Source organism: Drosophila arizonae, chromosome X (genome assembly GCF_054131065.1).
Source record: "Drosophila arizonae isolate 15081-1271.41 chromosome X, UAZ_ARI_1.0, whole genome shotgun sequence".
NCBI lineage: Eukaryota > Metazoa > Arthropoda > Insecta > Diptera > Drosophilidae > Drosophila > Drosophila arizonae.
The window spans coordinates 14,425,672-14,450,581 of record NC_142927.1 but is presented as its reverse complement, the minus strand read 5'-3'; the positions used below and the strand labels follow the sequence as shown (position 1 = coordinate 14,450,581).

Genomic DNA, 24,910 nt, shown 5'->3' with positions numbered 1-24,910 from the left:
ATGCTACTTTACGCTATGAGCCCACTCGTTGAACGCTGCCGGCAGCAGCGACCGAGGCAGTGGCGGCGACAGCACAAACCGGAAGCCAGCGCAAAAAGCGTCGAACAGCGACCCAAACATGTTTTCCGTCAGCCCCACTAGCCCCCCTCCTGTGTGGCCCCCCGGCCATGGCCCGTAGAAAGTAACTCGCTTTATGTGAGTGGCGGCCGGTCAGCTAATGTAAGTGTATGTGCGAGTGTGTGTGTGTGTGTGTATCTTCAAAATATGAAGTGCTATTAAGAAATATCATTTTAAATTTCGTTCAGCTTTATACTGAGTGTATATAGAATCTTCAGATACAGATACAGATACAGATACAGATACAGATACAGATACAGATACAGATACAGATACAGATACAGATACAGATACAGATCAGATACAGATACAGATACAGATACAGATAGATACAGATACAGATACAGATACAGATACAGATACAGATACAGATACAGATACAGATACAGATACAGATACAGATACAGATACAGAAGATACAGATACAGATACAGATACAGATACAGATACAGATACAGATACAGATACAGATACAGATACAGATACAGATACAGATACAGATACAGATACAGATACAGATACAGATACAGATACAGATACAGATACAGATACAGATACAGATACAGATACAGATACAGATACAGATACAGATACAGATACAGATACAGATACAGATACAGATACAGATCATGATACAGATACAGATACAGATACAGATACAGATACAGAGATACAGATACAGATACAGATACAAGATCCAGATACAGATACAGATACAGATACAGATACAGATACAGATACAGATACAGATTACAGATACGATACAGATACAGATACAGATACAGATACAGATACAGATACAGATAATACAGATACGAACAGATACAGATACAGATACAGATACAGATACAGATACAGATACAGATACAGATACAGATACAGATACAGATACAGATACAGATACAGATACAGATACAGATACAGATACAGATACAGATACAGATACAGATACAGATACAGATACAGATACAGATACAGATACAGATACAGATACAGATACAGATGCAGATACATTTGACAGCAGATTGACAGCCTAAATTTGATTTATGTATAAGACTTCTGCTGTCTCATTACTCAACTTTGTTTTACATTCGGGGGTGTGAAAGATCTAGTAAAGATCTAGTACACATATCTATATATAGACTGGCAGCAGCTGTTGTCATGCAGCAGTTTGACAGTCAGCGGTGTGGCACAGTTTGAGCAGCGCAACAGAAGAACTGTGGCGCCTGTTGCAAGCCATCAAAAAGTAACTCAAAGTTGCGCCGTTTGTTTATTATACAGAAAGAGAGAGAGAGAGAGAGAGAGAGAGAGAACTATATTGGGCTGTCGAATCACTTAAGTGACAACAACAACAAAAACAACAACAAGCTTAAGCAACTGCAACATGTGATAAATGCAACATAACAAAACAAATCAAAACAACACAAAGCAAAGCAAAGAAAAACAAGAGAAACACTTCAATCAAAACGTGTGCACAACAAACAACTAACAGCAGCAACAACAACAACAATCTAAACAACAACAACAACATAAACAACTTGCAACAGCAATCAAAATTTTTGTTGCCCCGCCCAACAATGCACGAACATTTTACCATGTGGATTAACTTTGGATTGCCCTTTTTTAAATGTTTGTACTTTTGTTATTATTATTATTACTATAATTTTCTTCTGCCTATGCTTTTCCATTTTCCCATTTTCTGTTGTATTTTCTTACATAGTTTTCCTTTGCGGGTTTTTCATGTTTGGCTTTTTGTTGTTGTTGCTGCTGCTGATGCTTTTAGCTGGCCCATAAAACAGACAAAAAACAAACAAATAAAAAATCATAAAAAAAAAAATCGCGTGTTTCGCATTTTGAAAAAATCATAAGAAATAAATAAAATAACCTTGCACAGCGTTTTTTTTTTCTATTTTAACTGAAAAAAAAAAAACTAGCAGAAGAAGAAGCAGCAGTAGCTGTGCACATATAGTTGGCACAAATAGTTGGCTCTGTTTATCATATAGTGTCATAGAGCGTCGTATGGAGTCATATAGATTCGTATATGACCTGAGCTGTTCGTCATGCAGTTGAGATGGGCTTTAGGTATTCTCGAACTCTTAATGCGTAAATGATTAAAATAAATCGAAAAGGTTTCTTTCGATTAAGTCAAGCTAATCTTATCAGAATATTGGTCTTCGTCTTATATGCATTTGGACTCTACTCCTCACGCTTGCTTTGATGACTCACATTTTCCGGTTAGTTTTTTGTGCTACCATTTTTCCTGAGTCTCTGGGCCCAGTTTACTTGACTTCTCTTGTCGGCTTAGTTATGTCGCCTATTGCTTTGATCTCGAAGCTCACTTCATTGATCTACGTGTCTCGAATAATTCTTTACGTTTAGCATTTGCTCAAATTGTCACTGCTTTAAATTTCACAATAAAGTGAATCAATTCCAGAAAATTTGCAATCGAAAATAGCCTTATTATTTGTTTTTTAATTAAAATGTTTTTATTTTTTTTTTTAATTTAAAATATTTTTTTTTTCATTTAAAATATATTTTTTATTTTTTTTTAAATTAATTTTTTTTTTATTATTTTTTAAAATTAATTTATTAATATTTTGTTTATTCATTTTTTTATTAATATTTTTTTATTAATATTTTTGTGTATTAATTTTTTTTTTTCAAATTAAATTTTATTGCCTCTCTTTTAAAACATTCTTATTTACTTATTTTGCTATTATATGGTAGTAGCTGTTAAATTTTTTAAAATTAAAAATATTTTTATCCATTTTTTTATTAATATTTTTTTTTTCATTTTTTTTTAATAATATTTTTTTTATTAACTTTTTTTATTCAAGTTTTAAAATATTTTTATTTATTTTTTTTTATTATTATGTAGCAGTTGTTCATATTTAAGTAAGCGCTCGGAAAATTGCACATTTGATATAATAAAAATTTCACAACTGTCAATAGCTTAGCTGTATTGGTTCAGTATGTCGACGTATATATATATATTGATATAGATATATGTGTACATATCTAATATATCTATATATTGTATGTGCATATATAGATGTATATGTTTATATATGAACATATTAATTATGAATGCAAATTATATCAGCTTGTAGTTAATTGTTAATTGTGCAATACAATTAGGCGCACGTGTATTCTATAGCATAAGGAGTATATAGTAGCAATAGCTCAAAATGAGCAGTAAAGCTAATAGAGATGATGTCTTTAAAATACCATCTGTCAAAAATGCATTGACTTCATATTTGTGTATACAGTATGTCAATAATGTCTTCGCACAGCAGAAAGTTTTCCCTGCAGATTTTTTGAGTGAAAATAAAAACAGTTATTATTAAGAAACTATCCCCATATATGAACTCGTTGATCTGATCAGCTATTAAAGCTAGTGACTTGAAATTCTTTGTGTCTTCCTATGCTTTACATTATATCGATTTTAATTTAATCGATTTGAAATGTTATCGAGCTGCAGCTTTTAAATAAGATCTCGTATATCTCTAGAATACAGACTAGAGTTTGTATCTAGTTTTATGTATATTTTATACAATTTTGGTATTTTAAACATTTTTTATATATTCTATATATTCTGTTCAAGGACAGGCTTGGGGATAGACTTCAGCTGGGGTTTCTATGAGATATTATTGAATATTTCAGATTCAAGGAGTTTTTAACAACAAATTTAAATGCATTAATTAAGCAAATTATGTCAAACTAAAATATATGAAAGTAAAACCATATTATATTAGGCCTACTTTGCATATTTATTTCTAGTAATACATATGTATATTTATCGATATGTATGTATTATGCATATACCTGGCTGGCTTTGACAGCTTTCAGCTTTGCGTATTTTTTGCATAAACTTTTAAGGTTTCTGTCGAAAAGTTGTTGTCAAGCCAAATCGAATCTCTTGAGCAACTTGGCCTAAACTTTGCATCAATTCAATTAAGCGGGCATGTGTGTGTGTGCAGGTGTGTGTTTGCGCGCGTGTGTGTGCGTGCTTGGCCGCAAAATGCTAATTGGAATGTGTTAATTTGATTGGCAGGCTGTTTTGATTTTGAGCCGATTGACTTTTTTAGACCATGTTAAGGCAACGACACCTTGTATATGATGTTATCCAGATTTTCGTTATGGCAATTGTTGCTGTTCTCCTTGTTGTTGTTGTTGTTGTTGCTGTTGCTGTTAGTGTGTTGTTCGTCTTCTTCTTGTTTTGGCACAGTTCAAATCCAATGAAATAACTAAAAGCGACAACGAAGCTAATGAATAAATATGAGCCATAAACGGGCAGCAATAACTTTTTAAAACAGCAAAAACGACAACAACAACAACAACAACAGTAGCTGCAGCGGCAAACTAAAGGCAATAAAAATCGCGCATTAAAATGGGCAACATTTTGTAAATAGATACCCTGTAATTAGAAAATAGGTCATGCTCGAGGCAGGCTAGCTGATAAGTTGTATATTAATTGTTTATTTTGAACATTTCTTGTTTATAGTTTGCTAACGTATAAGATCTTGTTTTTGGTGTCTACAGGGCATCGCAAAGTCGCGCATGCGCAACGATCAAAAAATCTATTTTGCGTTTTATTTGCTTCTCTTTTTTCGCATGTGGCTGTTTAGCTAGCCTATAAGGCACACACACACACACACCCTAACAAACACACACACACACACAGACAGATAAATCATGCAATCTCTTTTACTACTTTTGCAGCTTAAAAACAAATAAATAAAATTAAAAATTCCGAATGAAACCAAAAAAAAAAAAGAACAGTGAAAAATCGCGTGTGTGAAAAAACAACGGAAAAAAACTCTTTGAAAACAAAAACAGAAAAAGAAAAGAGCAATCTTTGTTGAGCGAGCTTTATAGAAGAGTGGGCTTACAGAATGTGTGAAATTCAAGAGAGGCGGAGAGAATAATTGAGTGTGTGAGTGAGAGAGTGAGCGAGAGCAGCGTAGGACATTTAAGCAAATGAGTGAGTGGGCGTGCGACTGAGCGCTAGTGCGTGTGTGTGTGTAGGGCAGACGCAAAGAGAAAGACAGAGAGAGTGAGAGTGAGAGCAGAGCAGAACTGAGCTGAGCAGAAGAAGAAGCAGAGCAGCACTAAGAGCAGCTGTGTGAGTATTTTGGACAACGTAACAATATTTCTGCGTCTTCTGTCTCTCAGTGTTGTTGTTGTTGTTGTTGTTGTTATTATTATTGTTGTCCCTATACTTGATGTACCTTTACGTTACGTTCCTCTACTTGCTGTTGTTGTTGTTGTTGTTATTATTATTGTATATGCGTGTAAATGTGTGTATATAAATTATCTCTCGTTCCTTATCTTTGTACATCGCGGCGGCACAACTGTTCATTTCAGCTATGCCAGGCCATTCATACATATATACATACATATATATGTATATGTATGTATGTATAATTGTATATCACTTTAGCTCCGTCTCATTGGCTCATCTCCCTCCGCCTTCTGCACTAAACTGTTTTATTTCCTTTACATTTTTCAATGCTTCACTCATTTGGCAAATTGTTTCTTTCTCTTGTGCTTCTTATTTTGGCCAACAAATTTGCACCTGTCTGCAATCATTTTATTTTGGAGGGCAGTTCCTCCATGCCCCACGCCCCATCCTCCATGCTCCATGGCTGGCAGAAAGGAAAACCGTTTATCATGATTGCGATTACATTTGATTCCGATTGCCAAATGAATTTGTTGAAAGATGAAAAAGAAAAGAAGCGAGAATCAGAAAAAAAAAAAAAAAAACAAACCAACAGCAAAAAGCATCACACAGCATCTAGAAAAGTATCTCACGCTCTTCTACATGTTTTATTGAAGTACATTAAGTCGGCGCGCAAATTGCCTTTTAGCCAATTTGATTGCCCTCAAAAACTTTTCAATTTATATGGCCCGAAGCGATAAGTAATCGCACCATTCAATCGATATATGTATGTTTCTGTTTCCATTCATTCTTTCATCCATACATTCATTCACTTATTTCGTCAAATTAACTTCTATGCGATTTATTTTATACAATATTTTTTCCTTTTTGTAAATAAAATTTAAAATATTTTAATCTTGAATATTTGTTAAGTTGTTGGCAAGTTATATTTATATATATCATGGATCTTGATATAAGTTCCGTTATTTCTTTTTGTTTTTTTTTGGACTCGAGTTATATGAGTATTCGAGTATGTCATATATTTGATTAGCTATCTATAAACTATATAAAATCTTAACTGATAACTTTTCGATTTTCGTTTGTTATATAGACCGTAAAGCTTTATAGCTATCAATGCGGTAAGACAATGAATGTAAGACACAAGAAATATAGCTTACTTTTTCTATAGCTGTCATATATGAATTTGGGCTTAAGTTTTTGAAATCTCATGTAGGTTTAGCGCCGTGGTATTCTATTTTCATTCATTTAACATGCTGTTACTAACTTAACATTACTGTTAATGTTGAAGAAAAATATATATACAACTCATAGAATTTAAAAAGAAATATATTTTACTCAGCTGAACTTTTATAGTAATTCTTAAAATATATCCCATGTATACCTTAACTAAATTCTATGCTTAGCCGTTTGTATATACAATATATCATTTGAAGTTGAATGTTTCTTAAATGCTTCTTTTAAACAGTAAAACTGAAGCTATCTTGTGTAAATCAACTTCTTTACCTATTCTTCTTTGTATTCTTAAACTGAACATTTTTGGAATATTCTAAAAATTCCTTATATGTATTTAAGTATAAGCTGAAGCCTTTTAAGAGTTCTTAGAGAGGTGTATTTATGCCACACTTCTTATTATTCTACTTATACATTTTCTCTTATCTTTCCTATCCCTGTGCTCTTCTGCATCACCTGTAATGACACCTGCAAACTGTCCTGAATCGAACTCTTTTGATAAACTACTTAATATGTTGATTTTATCTTTGCAATCGCTCTTCAGTTTGGCCTTAGGGCAAAATGCTTTAAGTAAGGGTATTTCATAGTCGACGTGTTGCTTGTTCGCGCTATCCTTGTTCCTTTTTCCTTTTTTGTTTGGCCGCCTCAATCGCAGCTGGCTGATGATAATGATGATGATGATGCTGCCGCTGATATATTTGACTGCGGGCCATGAACGCCCGTTCCTCGCACATGTTGTCAGCCGGCAACACAGCTGACAATGTTGGCTTGTGGCAGGTGCCACAACAAACACACACACACACACACGCGCACGCATACAAACGCACACAGATACATTGAGTTACTCGCGCACAGCAGGAGCCGAAAAACCGCAAGTGAACCAGACGGATGGCACTCACCTTTATGTATATTTGTGTTACCTGTGTGTTAGGCTCTGCTTACCTGTTGACCGGCGGAGCGTTGCGGTCGGCCCGCTTGCAATTTAATTGAATTTCATTTTAGTTTCTCGAGCGGCATTTGGGCAACGCCTTTGCCAGTTGCTCATGCCTCATGCCGCATGCCGCTTGCCTCATGCCGCCGCCTGCGTCCCAGCTGCCGCTTATCGCTCGCTCGATTTCAATATCATTTCATGCCGCAATTCCTTTGCCTCGTCTCGTTGCTTATGCCACCTTTTCTTCATTTTTTTTCTGTCTTCTGTCTGTTTTTCTTTTTTTTTTTTGCGTTTCCTTCGTTTTTCAGCTGTTAATTCAAAGTAAATTATGTATTTTGCATAATTACAATATTTGACTTTTACTGTTGACTGCACGCCAGCGTCCAAGCCAAGTTGTGCGACCATATCAGGGGCTGAGGAGCAGAGGGGGGCAGAGGAGGCGTGTGCTGGTAGCGCCTGCTGTTACTGCTGCTGACTTATAAACTGAGTTTAGGCCATTCCTGTCTTTTGTTCTGCTGCTGCTGCTAGAATACCCTGTGATTAGTTGCAATTGTGTGACAAGAGGGGTATATTAGTGAGCTATGTGTGTGGGTGTAACATTCGTGCATGTGTCATAACAATGATATGCGAGTGTTATATACATATATATTTTTAATTCATGAATAAAAATCTAGAAAAAAATAAAAATAAAAAATATATATACATATAAATAATATATCTATACATATCTATATCGGAATAGCTATCTATATCTATATACGTCATCATATGCGATACAGGGTATCTCGCAGTCGACTATCCTCGGCTCACTCAACAAGGCCTCCTTTGAATGTGGCTTCCGTTCATTTATCTTCTTTATGAATTGCTGATGTTCTTATAATGATTGTTGTTGTTGCCATTATTATTGTTCTTGCTGTTGTTGTTGTTGTTGCTGTTGTTGTTATTACAGTTGCTGCTGCTCATTGTGCGCTGCCTAATTTGCTTAGGAAATTCACAGTGCCAACTGATGTGTAATATCTTCTTAGAGCAGGCAAAAAAAAAAAAAAAAAAAAAAAAAAAAAAAAAAAAAAATCTAGAAGACACGAAATTGAAATAAAAACTTTAATTAGTTTACTTTATTGTTGCTAAGCAATTTATTAGGTATTCCTATATTAACATACATGCAAATTTCTGAAACAGAGCTAAGAACAGGGTATATTTGTTATATATACATAGATCGTTATCAATATATATCGGATTATACTTGAGTTGAGCTGGAATTGAGAATGTTTTTTTCTTATTTATTATATACATTGTATGTATGTATTGATTGATCATGTTATATGTATAGCTTGTATATACATACATGCTATTCCAGATCTGGCTCTCTATATCTGGATCTGGATCTCTATAGTATTCATGGAAATAGTAATGCTGCACCATACAAAATTTTAACCAAATGAAACGGTGCTTGTTCCGATAATAAATCATGATTAGCCCACCTTTTGCTTGAAAACGAAGGCAAAGAAGAGAAATGCGAAAGCAATCCCGTTACTTTCAGTCGGAAATCAGTTTTTGGGTTTTGAGGATCTTGGAGATATGCCTTAAAAAACATTTGTTCATAGATTTAAAAATATCAATGAATAATTATGTATACTTATATACATGTCCTATATATATATCCTTGTTAATCATCGTATTTACTTCGTTCAGTTTATATGATATTTGAAGAATTACTTGAAGTCTCTCAAGAATCTATATACGATCTTAAGCTGTCGTTTATCATAAAAGTAATAAGTATTTTGGGCATGGGAAATATGTAAATGCATATGTGCATGTATTTCTTATCCTATATTCGACTTTGAAACTTTAATATATTTATGTTTTATATGATATATAATAATTTTTCTGACTCTCGAATATGTAAAATATGAAATTTTCATCTGAAACTTTTGATTTGCCATAGCTGTAACTGTAAATGTAACTCTAAGCTCTTTACTGAGTTCTTCTATTATCTCTGGGTCCAGGCGGCCAATCGATGGGTATTTGTGTGCGCGGTGCCTCGATTGAGATCGTTTGCAGCGATTGCAGCCAACGATTTTTTTTTTTTTTTTTTTTTTTTTTTTTTTTTTTTTTTTTTACCTTTCACCCAGCAGCGATCGATCGATGCTTGCTATAAATTCCAATGCTTGTCGTTCGATGGCTGTGAAAGGAGAAAGTTGTTGCTGTGCAATAGTGCAACAAGCGGCAGGAACGCAGCGTGGATGCAACAACAAAAGGCTGTGGCTTTCACACGCTGCTGCTGTGGCGGCTGCTGATGCTGTCCATTGATGCAACAGGTGCAACAGCTGGTCCAGTGGGCGATTTGCTGCTGCCCAAAGAGGGGGCGTGTCACGTTTTTGCGTGCACTTAATTGTGCGTAATTATTCACTTTAGTTGTTATGCCAACGAGTGGCGGCCCTTGCGCCCCAAACATGGCTCTTAATTGGCTTAGTCGTAGTTAGTTAATTGCACAACGGACGAGTTTTCGCGCCTTCCCCTTCCCACTCTCCTTCCCTCCTTCCCTGTGCACTGGCCCTCATACCACAGCGTTTAGCCTTGGTCCATGTTAAAGGTGTCTTACATGTGTTGCCGCCTCAAGTGTTTGCTTTCATTACATTTTCATTATGTAGTTCTCACGTGATTCATAATCGGCCCATTAGCGATAACTAACTGGGTTAGCATCAAGCGTAAAGAAAACGATTTAAAGGCTCAAACCGTGCACACGGCTTTAGTTAATTGAAAAGGTGTTCAAGGTATTTTGCTTCGCTTTTCTTATGAATGCAGCAAAGATAACATCTAGTAAAACTAGATCAACTTGAAAACCAAATAAGTTCGTATTTAATATTAGCTATATACATATTCATTTGAAGCCAAATGAGAAAGCAAAATGGTTTGAAAAATCTGTTGAAAAGTTAATGTGAACACTTTAGCAATAAGAATTCCTTCAGTGTACAGCAAATTCTTATTGGAAGCAGGTTTACGCTCTTTTGAACTTTATTTTGATTCTTCGTCTCTCTCCTTCTCACGGCCTGTTGTAGGTCAAGTGCAAGCTTTGACAAATTGTTTGTCTATTTGCGTCTTAAACAATTTTGTTGCATTTGACAGGCGCCGACATTAAATAATAACACCTGACAGCGGCACTCAACTGCTACAACCACTTCCCCACCACCACTACCACCGCCACCACCACTAACACCATCACCTCCCCCATTCCAGTCAGTCTCCTCAGCTACCGTTGTAACTCCCCACACAGCTGTCAGCATAAACGACGAGTGACTCGCTCACAGTTTTCGTTTGCCTGCTTTCTCTCTCTGTCTCTCTCACTCACTTCTATGTGTGTCTGCATGCGTGTATGCACACAGCACTCTCAAACTCTCACGCTCTTGCGCTCTCACTCCTCTTTTTCGATACTTTCTTGCTTCGGTGCCCTTTGGAGCTTATGAGCTGAGTAAATGTATTTCCGAATGTCAAAAGCTATATATAGTATACCTTCCCGTATATTTGTATATTTATGTGTCTATCAACAAAACGGTGGGCGGGGCGTGACGGGGCGGTGCTGGGCTGGGCTGGGTGGGTGCTGTTGCCGTTGACAGAACGTCATCATAAGCTTCAACAGCAGCAGCGCATCATTGTTGTAATTTGAAAATTCATAGTTGTCGTGTGACGTCAGAGCGCAGACAGCCGAGCCGTGGGAGTAACACAAAGCGAATAGCGCTGAGAACCAAATATTGTGAGTGTACGCAGAACGGTGCTGCGTTGTTGGTTTCCTTGCTTCGTTTTGTTTCGTTTTGTTGTTGTTTTCATTTATATCTATTAGTTTTTATTGTTGCCGCCACTTCTGGCTGCGTTTGTCTACGTGCTTTTAAACATGCTGCCTCTGCCGCTGCCGCTGTCGTAGTCGTATGTCATTGCACATTGGAGGAAATGCCAACAAAATGCAGTCATTATGAACAAAGCCTGAAGTGTTATCAATATATATATATATATATATATATATATATATATATATATATATATATATATATATATATATATATATATATATATATATATATATATATATATATATATATATATATATTTATTTGATATTCTAAAGTGTGGAACGAAAAAGAGAAACTAGTCTCTGTGTTAGGAAAATTACTTGCATTAAATTGCGAAATAAAATGTTAATATTATAATTGATATTTAAATAATAATTCTAGGATTAGTATGGCTCATTTATAAGTAGAAATGCTTAGCGCAAGTAACCTAATTAAATTAGCATATCACATGCAATACGTATTGCACTGGGGAACTGGCAGTCTGTTTCCACTGTGCGATGTCAGCGTGTTGTCAATGTTCACGCCTAGCAGCCCAGACATTTTGTTGTTTCTTCTTTTTCTGCTTTTTGCTGTGAAGTTCTGCCGGCTCCGTGTATGTGCGTGTGCATGTGCGTGTGCTTGTGTGTGTTTGGCTTCTCGATTTTTCTGTGCAGAGAGCGCGTAACAGAAGAGCGCAAGAGAGCAGAAAAGTCGAAAACTGTTTGTTATTGCTGCTGCTGCATTGCCATATGAATGCAAGTGTGTGAGTGGGAGTGAGTGTATGTATGTGAAGCCAGTCAATGGGACAAATACAAACATAGATAGACACATGCACGCGCACGTGCACATACACACACACACACACACACACACGCATATATATATGTATATTTATGTACCTATGCTTTTATATATGGCTAGCTATAATAGGACTGCAGTCAACCGCACGTCGGTTGGCGCCACCTGTCGGTGGCTTGCCCATAATGCCTGAATGTATTTACGAGTGTGCAACCGAGAACGCAACACCCTTCGGTGGCGCCCAGGTTGATCAACTATTTAACAAGCAGGTGACTTTTGCACTTCTGCCACCTGTGCTTGCAATGGGGCTAAAAGTTGGGGCTAGCTTTAATGTCGGAGCAACACAACAACACTTTAACATCGCGTCGAAACGAATAGCTTTAAACGCACCTTAAGAACCCGACCATAATTCAAATATTTAAATCCACAACAAAAAACAAAAACAAAAACAAAAGAAAAACGCGAAAAATAATCGAAACAACAAATAAACGAAAAAAAAAAGAACGAAACCAAATAAAATATTTTACAACCTTGTTGCAAGTTTTACGAGCCGTTCGCCTTGTGCTCTACTTACTAAAATGAAATTGCGCCTGTGTTTTATATATTTATATATCTATATATATAATATAAATGTCCATTTATTTTTATAGCAAATAAAATATGGAAATATGAAAATGAATTCAAAGCAAAATCAATGGAAATGTGTCGAAACAGAATCGTAACGAAATAGTTGCCTTAACAATGAAACTTCCTTGTTGACATTATAAACGTACATAAATACATACCTATATATACAAAGCAGTAAATAACATTTATATACACGAAATATTATACATACATATATACAAATATATATACAAACAAACGAACAAACATATATATTTTTAATACAATAATTAACATACAAATAAAATAATTATTGTAATATATTAAAAAACAAAAACAATAATTATTAAAAATAAATAAATTTATTAAATAAGAATGATAAATTATAAAAGTAAAGTTAAAAATATTGACATCTATGAAAAAATTAAGAAAAAGTGAAAAAAAATAAATAAATCATAATAAAAGTAAAATAAAAAAAAATAAAAAACAAATTTAAAAAAATCAGAATTATTAATACAATAATAAAATTCATGAAAAAATAATATTAAATAATATTAATAATATCAAAATAAGAACAAAGTGAACCATACAATTGTAAAAATAATAATAATATAAACTATAAAGTAGTTATAAAAATAAAAAATAGTTATAACAAAAATATTTATCAAATTAAAAAAAAAATACAAAAATTAAAAAAAAAAATAAAATAAAAAAAGAATAAAAAAGTAATACAAAAAATAATAAACAAATATTATACAAAAAAATAATGAAAATAATAATTAATAAAAATAAAAACAATAAGAATTAAAAAAGAAAACAAAAAGAACAACAAAATACTTGAAAAGAAAAAAACATCATGCGCCTAAAAGAGACCACAAAAAAATCACCAACGCTGCTGCCGCTGTCCGGCGAGCTGTTCAAAACGCTGCGCATATCGCCGCCAACAGTTGCGCAACAGCAGCAGCTGCACCAACAGCAGTACCTGCAGCAGCGCTGCAGCAGCGTCGGCAGCACCAGCAGCAGCGGCACCTGCGAAACGGAACGCTCCACACTGTCATCGTCATCGGCGCTGTCGCCGCTGGCTGCGATGGCTGCGATGCCCACAATGCCCGTAACGATGCCCACGATGCAGACGATGCAGACGATGCATGCGATGCCCACGATGCCCGCCGTGACGATGCCAACGCTGCCCGCCAATGTGGATGAGGCAGCAGCCGCTGCTGCGCTGGCGGCCAACATAGCCGAGTCGTTTACGTTTCTGCAGCAGCATGCGGCGCATCATTTTCGCGACATTTTGTATGCGGCTCACATGCTGGGAAGAGGTACAAGGGGCGGGCTGAGTGAACGGGGAACGGGCGGGCGGTCAGTGGGTGGTGCTGGGTAGCTGGTAGCATTATGCTAGGCTAAGATTGTTGCACGACCAGCTCGTGCTCCTCCGTGAGGCCGAGCGGCTGGCTTAACTAGTTTTTGTTAGCCGTCTTTGTTGTTTGTTTGCTTGTTTGTTTGTTGTTTTTTGGCCAACCAACCAGCCAACTTTCACTTTATGCTTGGTTGCCGCATTTCACTCGAGCTCCAGCAGCTACGCAAAATTTTTTTTTACTGATTTCTGATTTCGGTTTTTTTTTTTCCGTCTCATTGCAGGTTATTATCAGCCGGCGGGTCCGCTGATCTCGCCGCATGTCATTGCGCCACCGCCACCGTCAGCCACAACAGCAGCAGCCGCTCAGGCAGCGGCAGCCGCAGCGGCGGCCGCAGCAGCTGCAGCAGCAGCAGCGACAACACCAACACCAACATCAGCAGCAGCAGCAGCAGCTGGTGTGCCACAGCCAATCAAGAAGCTAAGCGAGGACGAATCGCCGACAAATCCAACCAGTGCCGCACAGACTCAGCCGCCAGCGCAGCAGGAATCGTCAGCCGCGGCAGCAGCAGCTGCAGCAGCAGCGGCAGCAGCAGCAGCAGCTCACCAGCAACAGCAGCAACAGCAGCAACAACAGCAGCAGCAGCAGCAGCAGCAACAGCAGCCGCAACAGCCACAGCCACAGCCGTATCCGGGCGCCAGCGCCGTGGCGGCTGCTGCAGCGGCCGCTGCCGGTCATCCGGGCGTGCCATATCCGCGCTCTATGCACGCGGCCCAGATGCACTACTCGACGGCATATCCGCCCAACTATTATTCACCGTATCCGGGCGAGGTCATGTGCTATTCGCCGCCCGCCTATCAGCCGTACTTCTCCAGCAAGGTCTATCAGAGCGGCCCGCCGCCGCCCACACATCCGGCTGCGCATCCGCCGCCACCGCCGCCGGGCGCGTATCGACGCTATCCGTATTATCAGCACGCTGGGCCGCCGCATCCGCCGCCGCCGGAGCTTTACGAACAGCAACCGCCGCCACCGCCGCCGCAAGGTGTGCCCCAGCCGCCGCCGCAGCAGCAGCAGCAACAGCAGCAGCAGCCGGTCTCGATTGCCGCAGCGGCAGCAGCTGCCGCCGCCGCCGCAGCTGCAGCAGCAGCGGCCGGTGCCACGCCCGCCCCGGCCGGCACCCAGCTGGTGCCCGCCCACCAGCACCAACAGCACCTGGAACATTACCCGGGACCGCCCAGCTACTACGCCGGATACAGTCCAGGAGGCGGCAGCGCCGCCGGCCAGTGCTACACGCGCGGTCTGCAGGGTCCGTATATGGGTAAGGAAAAGTATGGTTCTTGCCACCTAACCAATCCACAGATGCACCCAGATACTCAGAGAACTGATTAGAGCTGCTCCTCATATGCTAGATCCATGTAGAGCCCTCCAAACTGATTGGAATGGAGTGTGTCCAATTGGAGGCGGAAATGTTGTCAGAGAGGCAATAACAGTAAACAAGAGTTCTATAGAGGCGAAAGAAACGTTCACACAAAGGAAAGACAATTCTAATAGGATAATCGTATCCAATTGGAATAGATTATACTGTCAATGATGTGATATTAAGATATAGATAATCGACAACAACAACAATTTCAACAAATTTCACAAAGGAAAGTCGAATGGGAAAGAGATGTGTCCAATTGGAATATTACAGATTAAACAGAACTGATAGTTGTATGATAAATAGGCCATATTAGGATAGTTAGTTAATTATTAGGTACTAGAATTAATCTAAAATGAACTGAAGCCTTCGGCTTTCCAAGATACAGTAGAATCCATTCATAACGACTCCGCTCACAGCGTCCGTACGGTTATTGCAATGAAAATTCTGTTTCCCAAACAAAGCAAATTTATACGGTTATAGCGTCTTCCGAGTATAGCGACGGTTCCTTGAGCGTCTATATAAGAAAATTTTGCTGACAATAATTAAGGATACCATTTTCAGGAAATGTTTCAATTCTGAATAGATAAATTTACTGGCTTATATGTGATGATGATTTTGAGGAAATGAATGTATATCGATGGCAAGAAGGGGGTTAAACAGCATATGAAATATTAGAAAAGGTTTTTCAATAGAGGTCTTTCAATAAAGGTCCTTCAATGGGGGGTTATCAATATAGGTCTTCCAATAAAAGACTTTCAATGGAGATCTTTCATTATAGGTCTTCTAGTAGAGGTCTTTGAATAGGATAGTTGCTGTAACTATGAGGGATTAACATAAACATAAATCCAATTGGAGCCCAGTGCTAATATGAAATTCTTTCTTTCAAATATTACAGAGTATCCGCCGCAGTGTCCGTGTCCAATGCAACAATCGTGTCCAAAAAACGTCCATACTGGGCCTCATATTGGTAGCAACAGCAACAGCAGCAGCAGCAGCAACAGCATCAGCCACAACAGCAATTGTTCCACGCAGAAGACGAGCAGCAGCAGCAACAATTTGCTGCTGAATGCTACGAGCCACAGCAGCAACAGCAGCAGCAGCAGCAAGAGCAAGAGCAATATGCCTGTGCATGGCAGCATGCCGAGCAGCGATGGCAGCAACAGCAACAACAGCTTGACTTCCAACAGCAGCAGCAGCAGCAGCAGCAATATTTTAGCAGCAACAGCGATAACAACGACAGCAATAGCAACATTAGCAACATCAGCAACAGCAACAGCAACAGAAACAGCGCTGACTACCAGTAGAGGCCCAGTTAAAAATGGCAACAACGATAAGACAAGGACAACTAGCAGAGATACGACAACAATGACAACGACAATGCCGACGGCAACGGCAACGGCGGCAACGAACACAACAGCAACAGTTGCCTCCGTTGCAACATCGGCCACAACGACCACCAACAACATGGGCACCCAATGCCAGATGCTGGTCAAAACTGAGCTCAAGAGCGACGCCGAGTGCCAGGTGACCAAAATGCAATACGAGGCGCATGTGATGCCGCCGCCAACTCCGCCGGAGAGCTACTGTGCCAGCGACGACAAGTTGCTGGAGGAGCAGGAGCAGGAACAGGAGCACGAGCACGAGCACGAGCACGAGCATGAGCTGGAACTCGAGCAGCGGCAGCAGCAGCACCATCAGCAGCAACAATTGCAACACCTGCAACAGCAACAGTTGCAGCAGCAACATGCCAAGGATATTGAATCCTATGACTTAACGGGCAGCACGCCGCCGCCTCCAGTTGTGATGCCTCGTAAGGCGCGCATTGGCAAGAGCATGGCCAGGGAGATGGTCTATGCGGCGCAACAGCAGCAACAGCTGCAACAGCAACACCTGCTGCAACAGCAACTGAAACATAAAGAACAGCAACAGCTTCTCAGCAAACAGGCTGAGGCCGAACCACAATTGCCTTTTGTACTTAAAGCAGAAATCAAAGCGGAAACCAAAATCAAAATCGAGCACGATGAGCTAGCGGCAGCAGCAGCAGTTGCCGCTGCCTCAGCAGCTTTAACGGCGGCCACATGCAACACACATATCAGCAAAATGCCCGATCTGAAGCCCACAATTAAGACGGAGCCGGAGCTCGACTTGGCCATGCAAAAGCCACAGCAGCTAGAGCAGAACATGGAGCAGGAGCAGGAGCAGCAGCAGCAGCAGCAGCAGCAACAATTGCCGCCTAGCAGCAGCAGCAGCAGCAGCAACAGTGGCAGCAGCAGTGTTGCCAAGCAGCGCATCAATTTGCTTGCCTCGGCCACGCAGGGCAAGAAGTCAAAGCCGCACAGCTACAAGAGTCTGATCAAGCAGGCGGAGCCAAAGAAATATCTGTGTCCGGGCCGTAAGTTCGTGCGGCGCTACGGCCGAGCGCCGGCCAAATATGTGAAGCGCCGGCAAATGTTGCTGACGCAGCGACAGCAACGTTTGCGTCGCGAGCAACAGCAGCAGCGCAAGCAGCAACAGCAGCAACAACAACAGCAGCAGCAGCAAGAGCAGCAGCAGCAGCACACGCAAACAGCAGCAGCAACAGCAACTGACGAGGCAACAGCAGCAACAGCAACAGCAACAGCAACGGCAGCTGCAGCAGCAACATTGGCTCTGGCCAACAGTTGCTCGCCCAGCGCCTCGCCGAAGCGCGCGCGTCCGCGCAAGCAAGCGATTGCCGCACTGCATCTGCTGGACAGTTTGGATACGACGCTGACGCGTGGCTATTTCAGCGATCCGGAGCTGAACAGCAGCAGCAGCAGCAACAGTCGCAGCACGGCCAACGTTGGGCTCTATGCGCCGGCCTTACCGTCGCCGCTGCTGGCGCCGCAGCCGCAGTTGCAGTCGCAGTTGCAGCCGCAGTCGACGTTGGCGAGCGAGAAGCGCTCCAAGTCGGAGACGAAGAAGCCGCTAACCCAAGCGAATTGTGCGGCCAGCGCTGTGTTGGCGTCGCTGGCGACGACGACAGCAGCGACGCTGCCAGCGCAGTCAACTACCTCAGCTGGCGTTGAGCCGCCGGCCAAGAAGGCGCGCAAGCAGCCGGCCAGCAAGGCCAAGGCCAGGCCGGCAACGGCCAAGAGTCGAAAGGCAGCGGCAACAGCAGCAGCAGCAGCAACAATAGTTGCTGCAACAGCAACAGCAACAGTTGCTGCCGAGACCAACAACAATGAGTATCAAACGGCTGACTTGCAGGTGCAAAAACTAAATGCCACGCCCACAGTGCCAGTTGGTGCTGTTGCTGTGCACGAAATGTTGCCAGCAACAGCAGCAGCAACAGTCGCAGCAGCAACACAGTCGCAGCAACATTCCGATGAGCAACACAAGTTCCTGGTGCCCCACAAGCCAATTGAGACACCAACAACGCTCACAGCGCCCACAACAACAGCAACAGCGACAGCAGCAGCAGCAGCAACAACAACAGCAGCAGCAACTACAGCATCCGCCGCAACACGCCACGCCCCAACGGCAACGCACACGAAACGCGCCCGTTCGCGTTGCAAATTCGGCAACCGCAAGAAGCAGCGACAGCGGCCCAGCGGCGTCAGCCACGAGCTGGACGAGACTCAGCCGCCGGCAACGCGGGCCAATGTGGTGCCCAAGTGGAACAACGGCTGGATGTGGGCGGGCAAGGCGTTTCAGGGTGCAGTGTTTCTCAATGTGAGTGTGTACTGTAGTTCAGTTTGAGCTTGAAAATGACAGCCTATCTCTCTCTCTCTCTCTCTCTCTCTCTCTCTCACTCTTTCACTCTGTAGAGCGATGATCCGTTGGTGCTGCGCACCTGCTATCCGGCCATGCGGCATGTGGAGGGGGACATCATACGCACGCGCGACTGTGTCCTGCTGAAGGCCAACGAGGACAACGAGCTGCCCTATGTGGCCAAGGTGGCGCATCTATGGCAGAATCCCGAGGATGGTAAGCGTCAAATAGGTTCCACAACTCCATTGAGCAGTCATGCACTGAGTTAGGCCCCAAGCGGAACTAGTTCATTTATAAAATATCTCGAATTGCAATGAGAATCAATCGATTGAACCAGGGCATTATATTATTTGAGCTTGAACAATGAACTGGTTCATGTGTGTTCAACTAGTTTCATACATATAAATGTGCAAGTCATCAAATGAACCAACTGGTTCTTTTTTTATTACTAATTCTTAATTATGAATTTCTAATCAGTAATATATGTGATATATGTATAGGTATAATTGATATACTCTAAGAGCTGAACTGAACCATAGTGAATGATAATCACAAAATATATATTCTGTTATTTATACCTAAATATTCTGATGAGAATTATGTGACTAAAGGGAACTAGTTCGTTCATTTATACAAGAGCAGAACCAATGATTTATCGTGAGCACGAAATAGATGTTTTTGAAAGTAATGTTTAAAGGAAAATAAAAATGAACTAGTTCTTTTGGGTCTTTCAGTGTGCGAACAATTTAATTCATTTCTAAGATTATATTTTAAGTTTAATTTATATATATTTTTTATTTTTATTTTAATTGTAATTCTAATTTAAATTTAAGTTTAAAATTAAATTTTTGTTTTAATTTTATTTCAGTATTTTTTTTTTTTTTTTACTGAACAATTTAATTAATTTGTGAACAATTTAATTAATTTCTAAGACTATATTTTAAGTTTAATTTATATATTTTTTTATTTTTATTGTAATTGTAATTCTAATTTAAATTTAAGTTTAAAATTAAATTTTTGTTTTAATTTTATTTCAGTATTTTTTTTTTTTTTTTTTTTTTTTTTTTTTTTTTTTTACTGAAAATTCAATTTACATTTAATTTTAATTTTTATTTCAATTTCATTTTACTTTGTATTCATACATATATTTTTTAGTTATATTTTCGTTTTAATTATGATTATGAAAAATACTAAACTAGCTAATGAAATGAAATGATTTTTAAAATTATTATATTAATTTTAATGTCAATTTTCATTTTGATTTGTATTTCAATATCATTTTAATCTTCATTTTAATTAGATATTTTTTATTTTTACTTTTAATTATTATTTAAGAAATAGTAAACTAGTAAACTCATGACACGGAATATTTAATTAATTTTTGCTGCTTTTCAGGTGAAATGATGATGTCGCTGCTGTGGTATTATCGGCCAGAGCACACGGATCAGGGCCGGCAGCGCAACGACTGCCCGGACGAGGTGTACGCATCGCGGCATCGGGATCACAATTCGGTGGCCTGCATCGAGGACAAGTGCTACGTGCTGACCTTTAGCGAGTACTGCAGGTGAGTGGCCCGATACCATTTGAGTTTCGTTTCACTGATTCCAATGCCATTCGTACCCTGTGCAGATATCGACGACGTCTGCGCGCCGCCGAGGAGGATGTGGAGGATGTGAGCATTGTGCCGCGACGCACCAATACGAGCAATTGCTTTCCGGTGCGCACCGTGCCGGACCAAACCAATCCGGAGCTGGTGATGTTCTGCCGGCGCGCCTACGAGTTCCGCACGCGCCGCCTGCTCAAGCTGCCGCAGAAGAATGCGCTGGTCTGCAGCTAGCGCCGGGCCTTGTAGGGCTATGCCCTCATGGAGCATCCAATCAGAGTTGGGAATATGGACGAGCGAGACGAATGCGGCATATGTGGACGGGGATCGGGTCCAACTATGTCGCCAACAACAGTCTGGATGAAGGCCTCTCATAGGCTAAGACAACACACACACACACACACACGAACACGAGCACACACATACAGACGACCAAAATGGGGAGAGCAAAATGAATGAATGGAATTGGATGCAGCACACGCAGTTGAATTTCAAGCAAATCTTTTGTATTACATAACTCCTTATTTATTACAACAACAACAACACAGACACACACACACACATACACCACTTGTTATTAAGCTAAATGTATTTATTATGATTAAGTTTAGTCAGCAATCTTGTTTCAGCTCCTTATTATTCTAAATGTGTATATGCTTTTATGATTTGTTAACTCATCTACTTATGCTTATTTCCGAGACTCTACTCTATTCAAAAAAAAAAAAAAGGAAAAATGAAACATAATTAACTAATGCTCAGGCAAACACTTTGCGCACACACTCTGGCGACTTCAGCAACAAACGAAGGGAACAGACTTTGAGGAGAGTTGATAGAAGAGAATAGAAAAAAAAAACACGAAGAAAAGAAAAGAAAAAACTGGACACAATTCTACGAGTTGTTGGTTTTTTTGTTGTTAGTTTTTGTAAGCGAAAAAATAAGAAGAAGAGAAACTGAAAAAGAAAACAGCAAATACTTTTTTTTTTGTTTTGTTTTTAATATTATATTGAGCAAAATACTTTGAGAAATTTGATTTCTGCAACAAATTTAATTTACATATATACATACAAACATATATATAAATATATAGACCAAATTAAGTACATATACTAAATATATATTATTTTTTTATACCAACTTAAGAACACACACACACTTATATAAATATATATATACAAATATATAATTTATACATTTGATGCAAGTACTACTATAAAGTTAAGCTACAGAAATCCTTAATGAACAGAAGCAGCAGCAGCAGCAGCAACAACAACAACAAGTCACATACATTAACAAATGTACTTTAAACCTTAATATACATATATATATATAGAAATCTTTATATATTTTACATATTATTTAATTTTAATAAATGCTTAGCGCTCTTAGTTTGAGAATCCTTTGTTTTATACCAAATACAAAATAATTTATGCACCTAATTTAGACACGAACACACACACACACACACACATACACAACTACATATATGCACTTGTGTATTATCTATATATTATATATATCATTATTTTTTTTTCTATTTTTTTTTTTGTATTTTGTTTGCTATTAAAACAAAATCCCATAATAAAAATACATTTTTAATCGAACCAAAGCGTTTTATGTTTATGCCAGCTTCCTAGAGTTTTTCAGCTATATATATACATCTATGTATGAATATATTTTTTGTTTAGAGAAATATTTCATTTAAAATACATTAAAGATTTTAGAGATTTAAATATACATAAATATATATTTTTTTTTAAATATATATTTCTTTTGACATATTTTAAAAGGCATTTTTTTTTAAATAAAAACAAAATATATTTTGTAGAACAGAATTAAAGAGGATATCTATTTATGGTTATCTACCCATTTTTGTTTTAATTTAATTTTATTTGTTTGAAATATTCAAAAACAATGTTCGAACATATTTCAATAACCTTTATTTATTTAAAAGATTGTTGTATTTTTTTTTGTCCTATTTTATGCAGAATAATTTACATGATTTGATCTTGGTTCAGAATGAAAAAATGTTTTCAGCAGAATATTTAATCTTTTGTTTTTGTATTTAGAATTTTTCCCTATTTGTTCTATAAGAAAATTGAAATTATTTTTGAATAATCGGAGATGTTTATACATTTATTTTAATAAAATATACTTTGAACCGAATAATATAAGAAAACAATCTACTTCCACTATTCTTTAATTTTATTTATTAAAAATGTGACACAATTTGTAGTACTTCATATCTAATTTTGAGTTAAACATAAAAAATATCAAGAATATTTTTATTTTAAAATATCTCGTAAATTTTTAATTTATCTGCAAGAATTTGGGGTGTGAAAAGCGGCAGTAAAAGAAAACTAGTAGCGGGCATATATAGTATAGAACGTACATATTACCAAAAGTAGGCGGACTGCAGTAGGCGTATCAATGAGCTACATATATATACATATGCATATATGTATATACATAGATATTTATATATATGTCTGTGTATGTAGGAAAGTAGAGAAAGTAAAGGGCATAGAGGAAAGCAAAAACAAAGTGTGTGGCTTAGACAGGTTAGCAATAGGAAGCGTTAAGAATAAACATAGATACACAGACACACACACACACACACACACACACACGCAGACAGACAGATGAACATAAATACAATACATATATATACTATATATAGGGAGCATTGCAAACATATGAAACATGTATACCAAGCATATATATATATATATATATATATATATATATATATATATATATATATATATATATATATATATATATATATATATATATATATATATATATATATATATATATATATATATATATATATATATATATATACAGATATATACATATATATCAAATAAGAACACTGTTTACAACTGGGGACACCATTTGGCCAATTTGGGGCAGCCAATGGTGTGCAGCACAATGTATTCAAATGCAGGGGAAATGAATTCAATTACAGCCATGAGGTATACATAAAGAGAGAAAGAGAGAGAACGAGCCACAACGTAGCCTAAAGTATTGCGAATTATATTTGTATACCCTATACATACATATATACATACATATATACATACATATATACATACATATTATACATAACGATACATCAGTACATACACACATACACACTTTCATGCATACATACGAGTACACATGCACACACACATATATTGGGCACAACTGGCCAATTATACAATACATATACAATAAAAATACTAATATATATATATATATATATATATATATATATATATATATATATATATATATATATATATATATATATATAAATTTATATATATATATATATATGCATATATACATATATAATTATATATAAATTTACATATATATATATATATATATATATATATATATATTTCTATACATAAAAGAAAATCAAAGAAACAAGGAATAGTCCCAAAAAAAGTTCATATATTTGTACAATAGTCAGTAAAGTGGAGCAAATATCGGCACAAATGTTGGGTACAGTTGAAACAAAACACACATACACAGAAAAACACACCCACACACACACACACACACAGAATGCCTGAAGAAGAAAATACCAATATACAAAAAATTTAACGATAAAAACTAAAACAAAAACTAAAAAAAAAAAAAACAAAACTAATAATATGATGAGTAAATGAACAAAATTTTATGGTTTTTGAAACAAATGTTATCGATTAATTGTAGCCTGTAGCCAAAAGAAAATGAATATGAAAAGAAAACGCAATTTCGCAATTTGTTTCCCAAAATTTCTCCCAAATAGTTAAATGCCTGTGCGAGTGTATGTGTGAATGCAGTGCGCATTATTGACTCATTACTATTATAATTGTCATGATTATTGTCATTATTATTATTGTCATATTGAACAAGTTGAATTTTTGTGCCACGCCCATTTAACATTTACCACGGGCCGTGGTCGATGTTTATCGCAAATAACTATACAAAAAACAAAAAAAACAAAAACAAAGACGAAGAAGAAAAAAATAAAAATAAAACGTTTTTTTTTTTTTCCTCAACAAAACGTTTCCACAAACAATGCTAATGAGAAATGGAAGTAACAAACGCAATTAGCAACTAAACAA

At 38.0% G+C, this 24,910-nt stretch overlaps 1 protein-coding gene across 11 annotated transcripts in view; it reads left to right on the top strand.

Moving 5' to 3' along the window:
- Hers (Histone gene-specific Epigenetic Repressor in late S phase) overlaps nt 1-24,446 on the top strand; it is a 58,844-nt gene extending 34,398 nt beyond the window's left edge. For 5 of the 11 annotated variants that reach the window (XM_089475390.1, XM_089475388.1, XM_089475387.1 and 2 more), the window contains 6 exons: nt 12,733-14,010; nt 14,330-15,364; nt 16,365-19,162; nt 19,258-19,417; nt 20,597-20,765; nt 20,831-24,446. In XM_089475390.1, the coding sequence (XP_089331516.1) occupies nt 13,545-14,010; nt 14,330-15,364; nt 16,365-19,162; nt 19,258-19,417; nt 20,597-20,765; nt 20,831-21,038 (4,836 nt within the window). In that variant the 5' untranslated portion in view covers nt 12,733-13,544 and the 3' untranslated portion in view covers nt 21,039-24,446. Of the gene's footprint in view, nt 1-1,398; nt 1,747-12,732; nt 14,011-14,329; nt 15,365-16,364; nt 19,163-19,257; nt 19,418-20,596; nt 20,766-20,830 lie in introns of all 11 variants that reach the window. The other 6 variants (XM_089475381.1, XM_089475385.1, XM_089475382.1 and 3 more) reach the window with 2 other exon arrangements.
- Nucleotides 24,447-24,910: the final 464 nt, after the last annotated feature.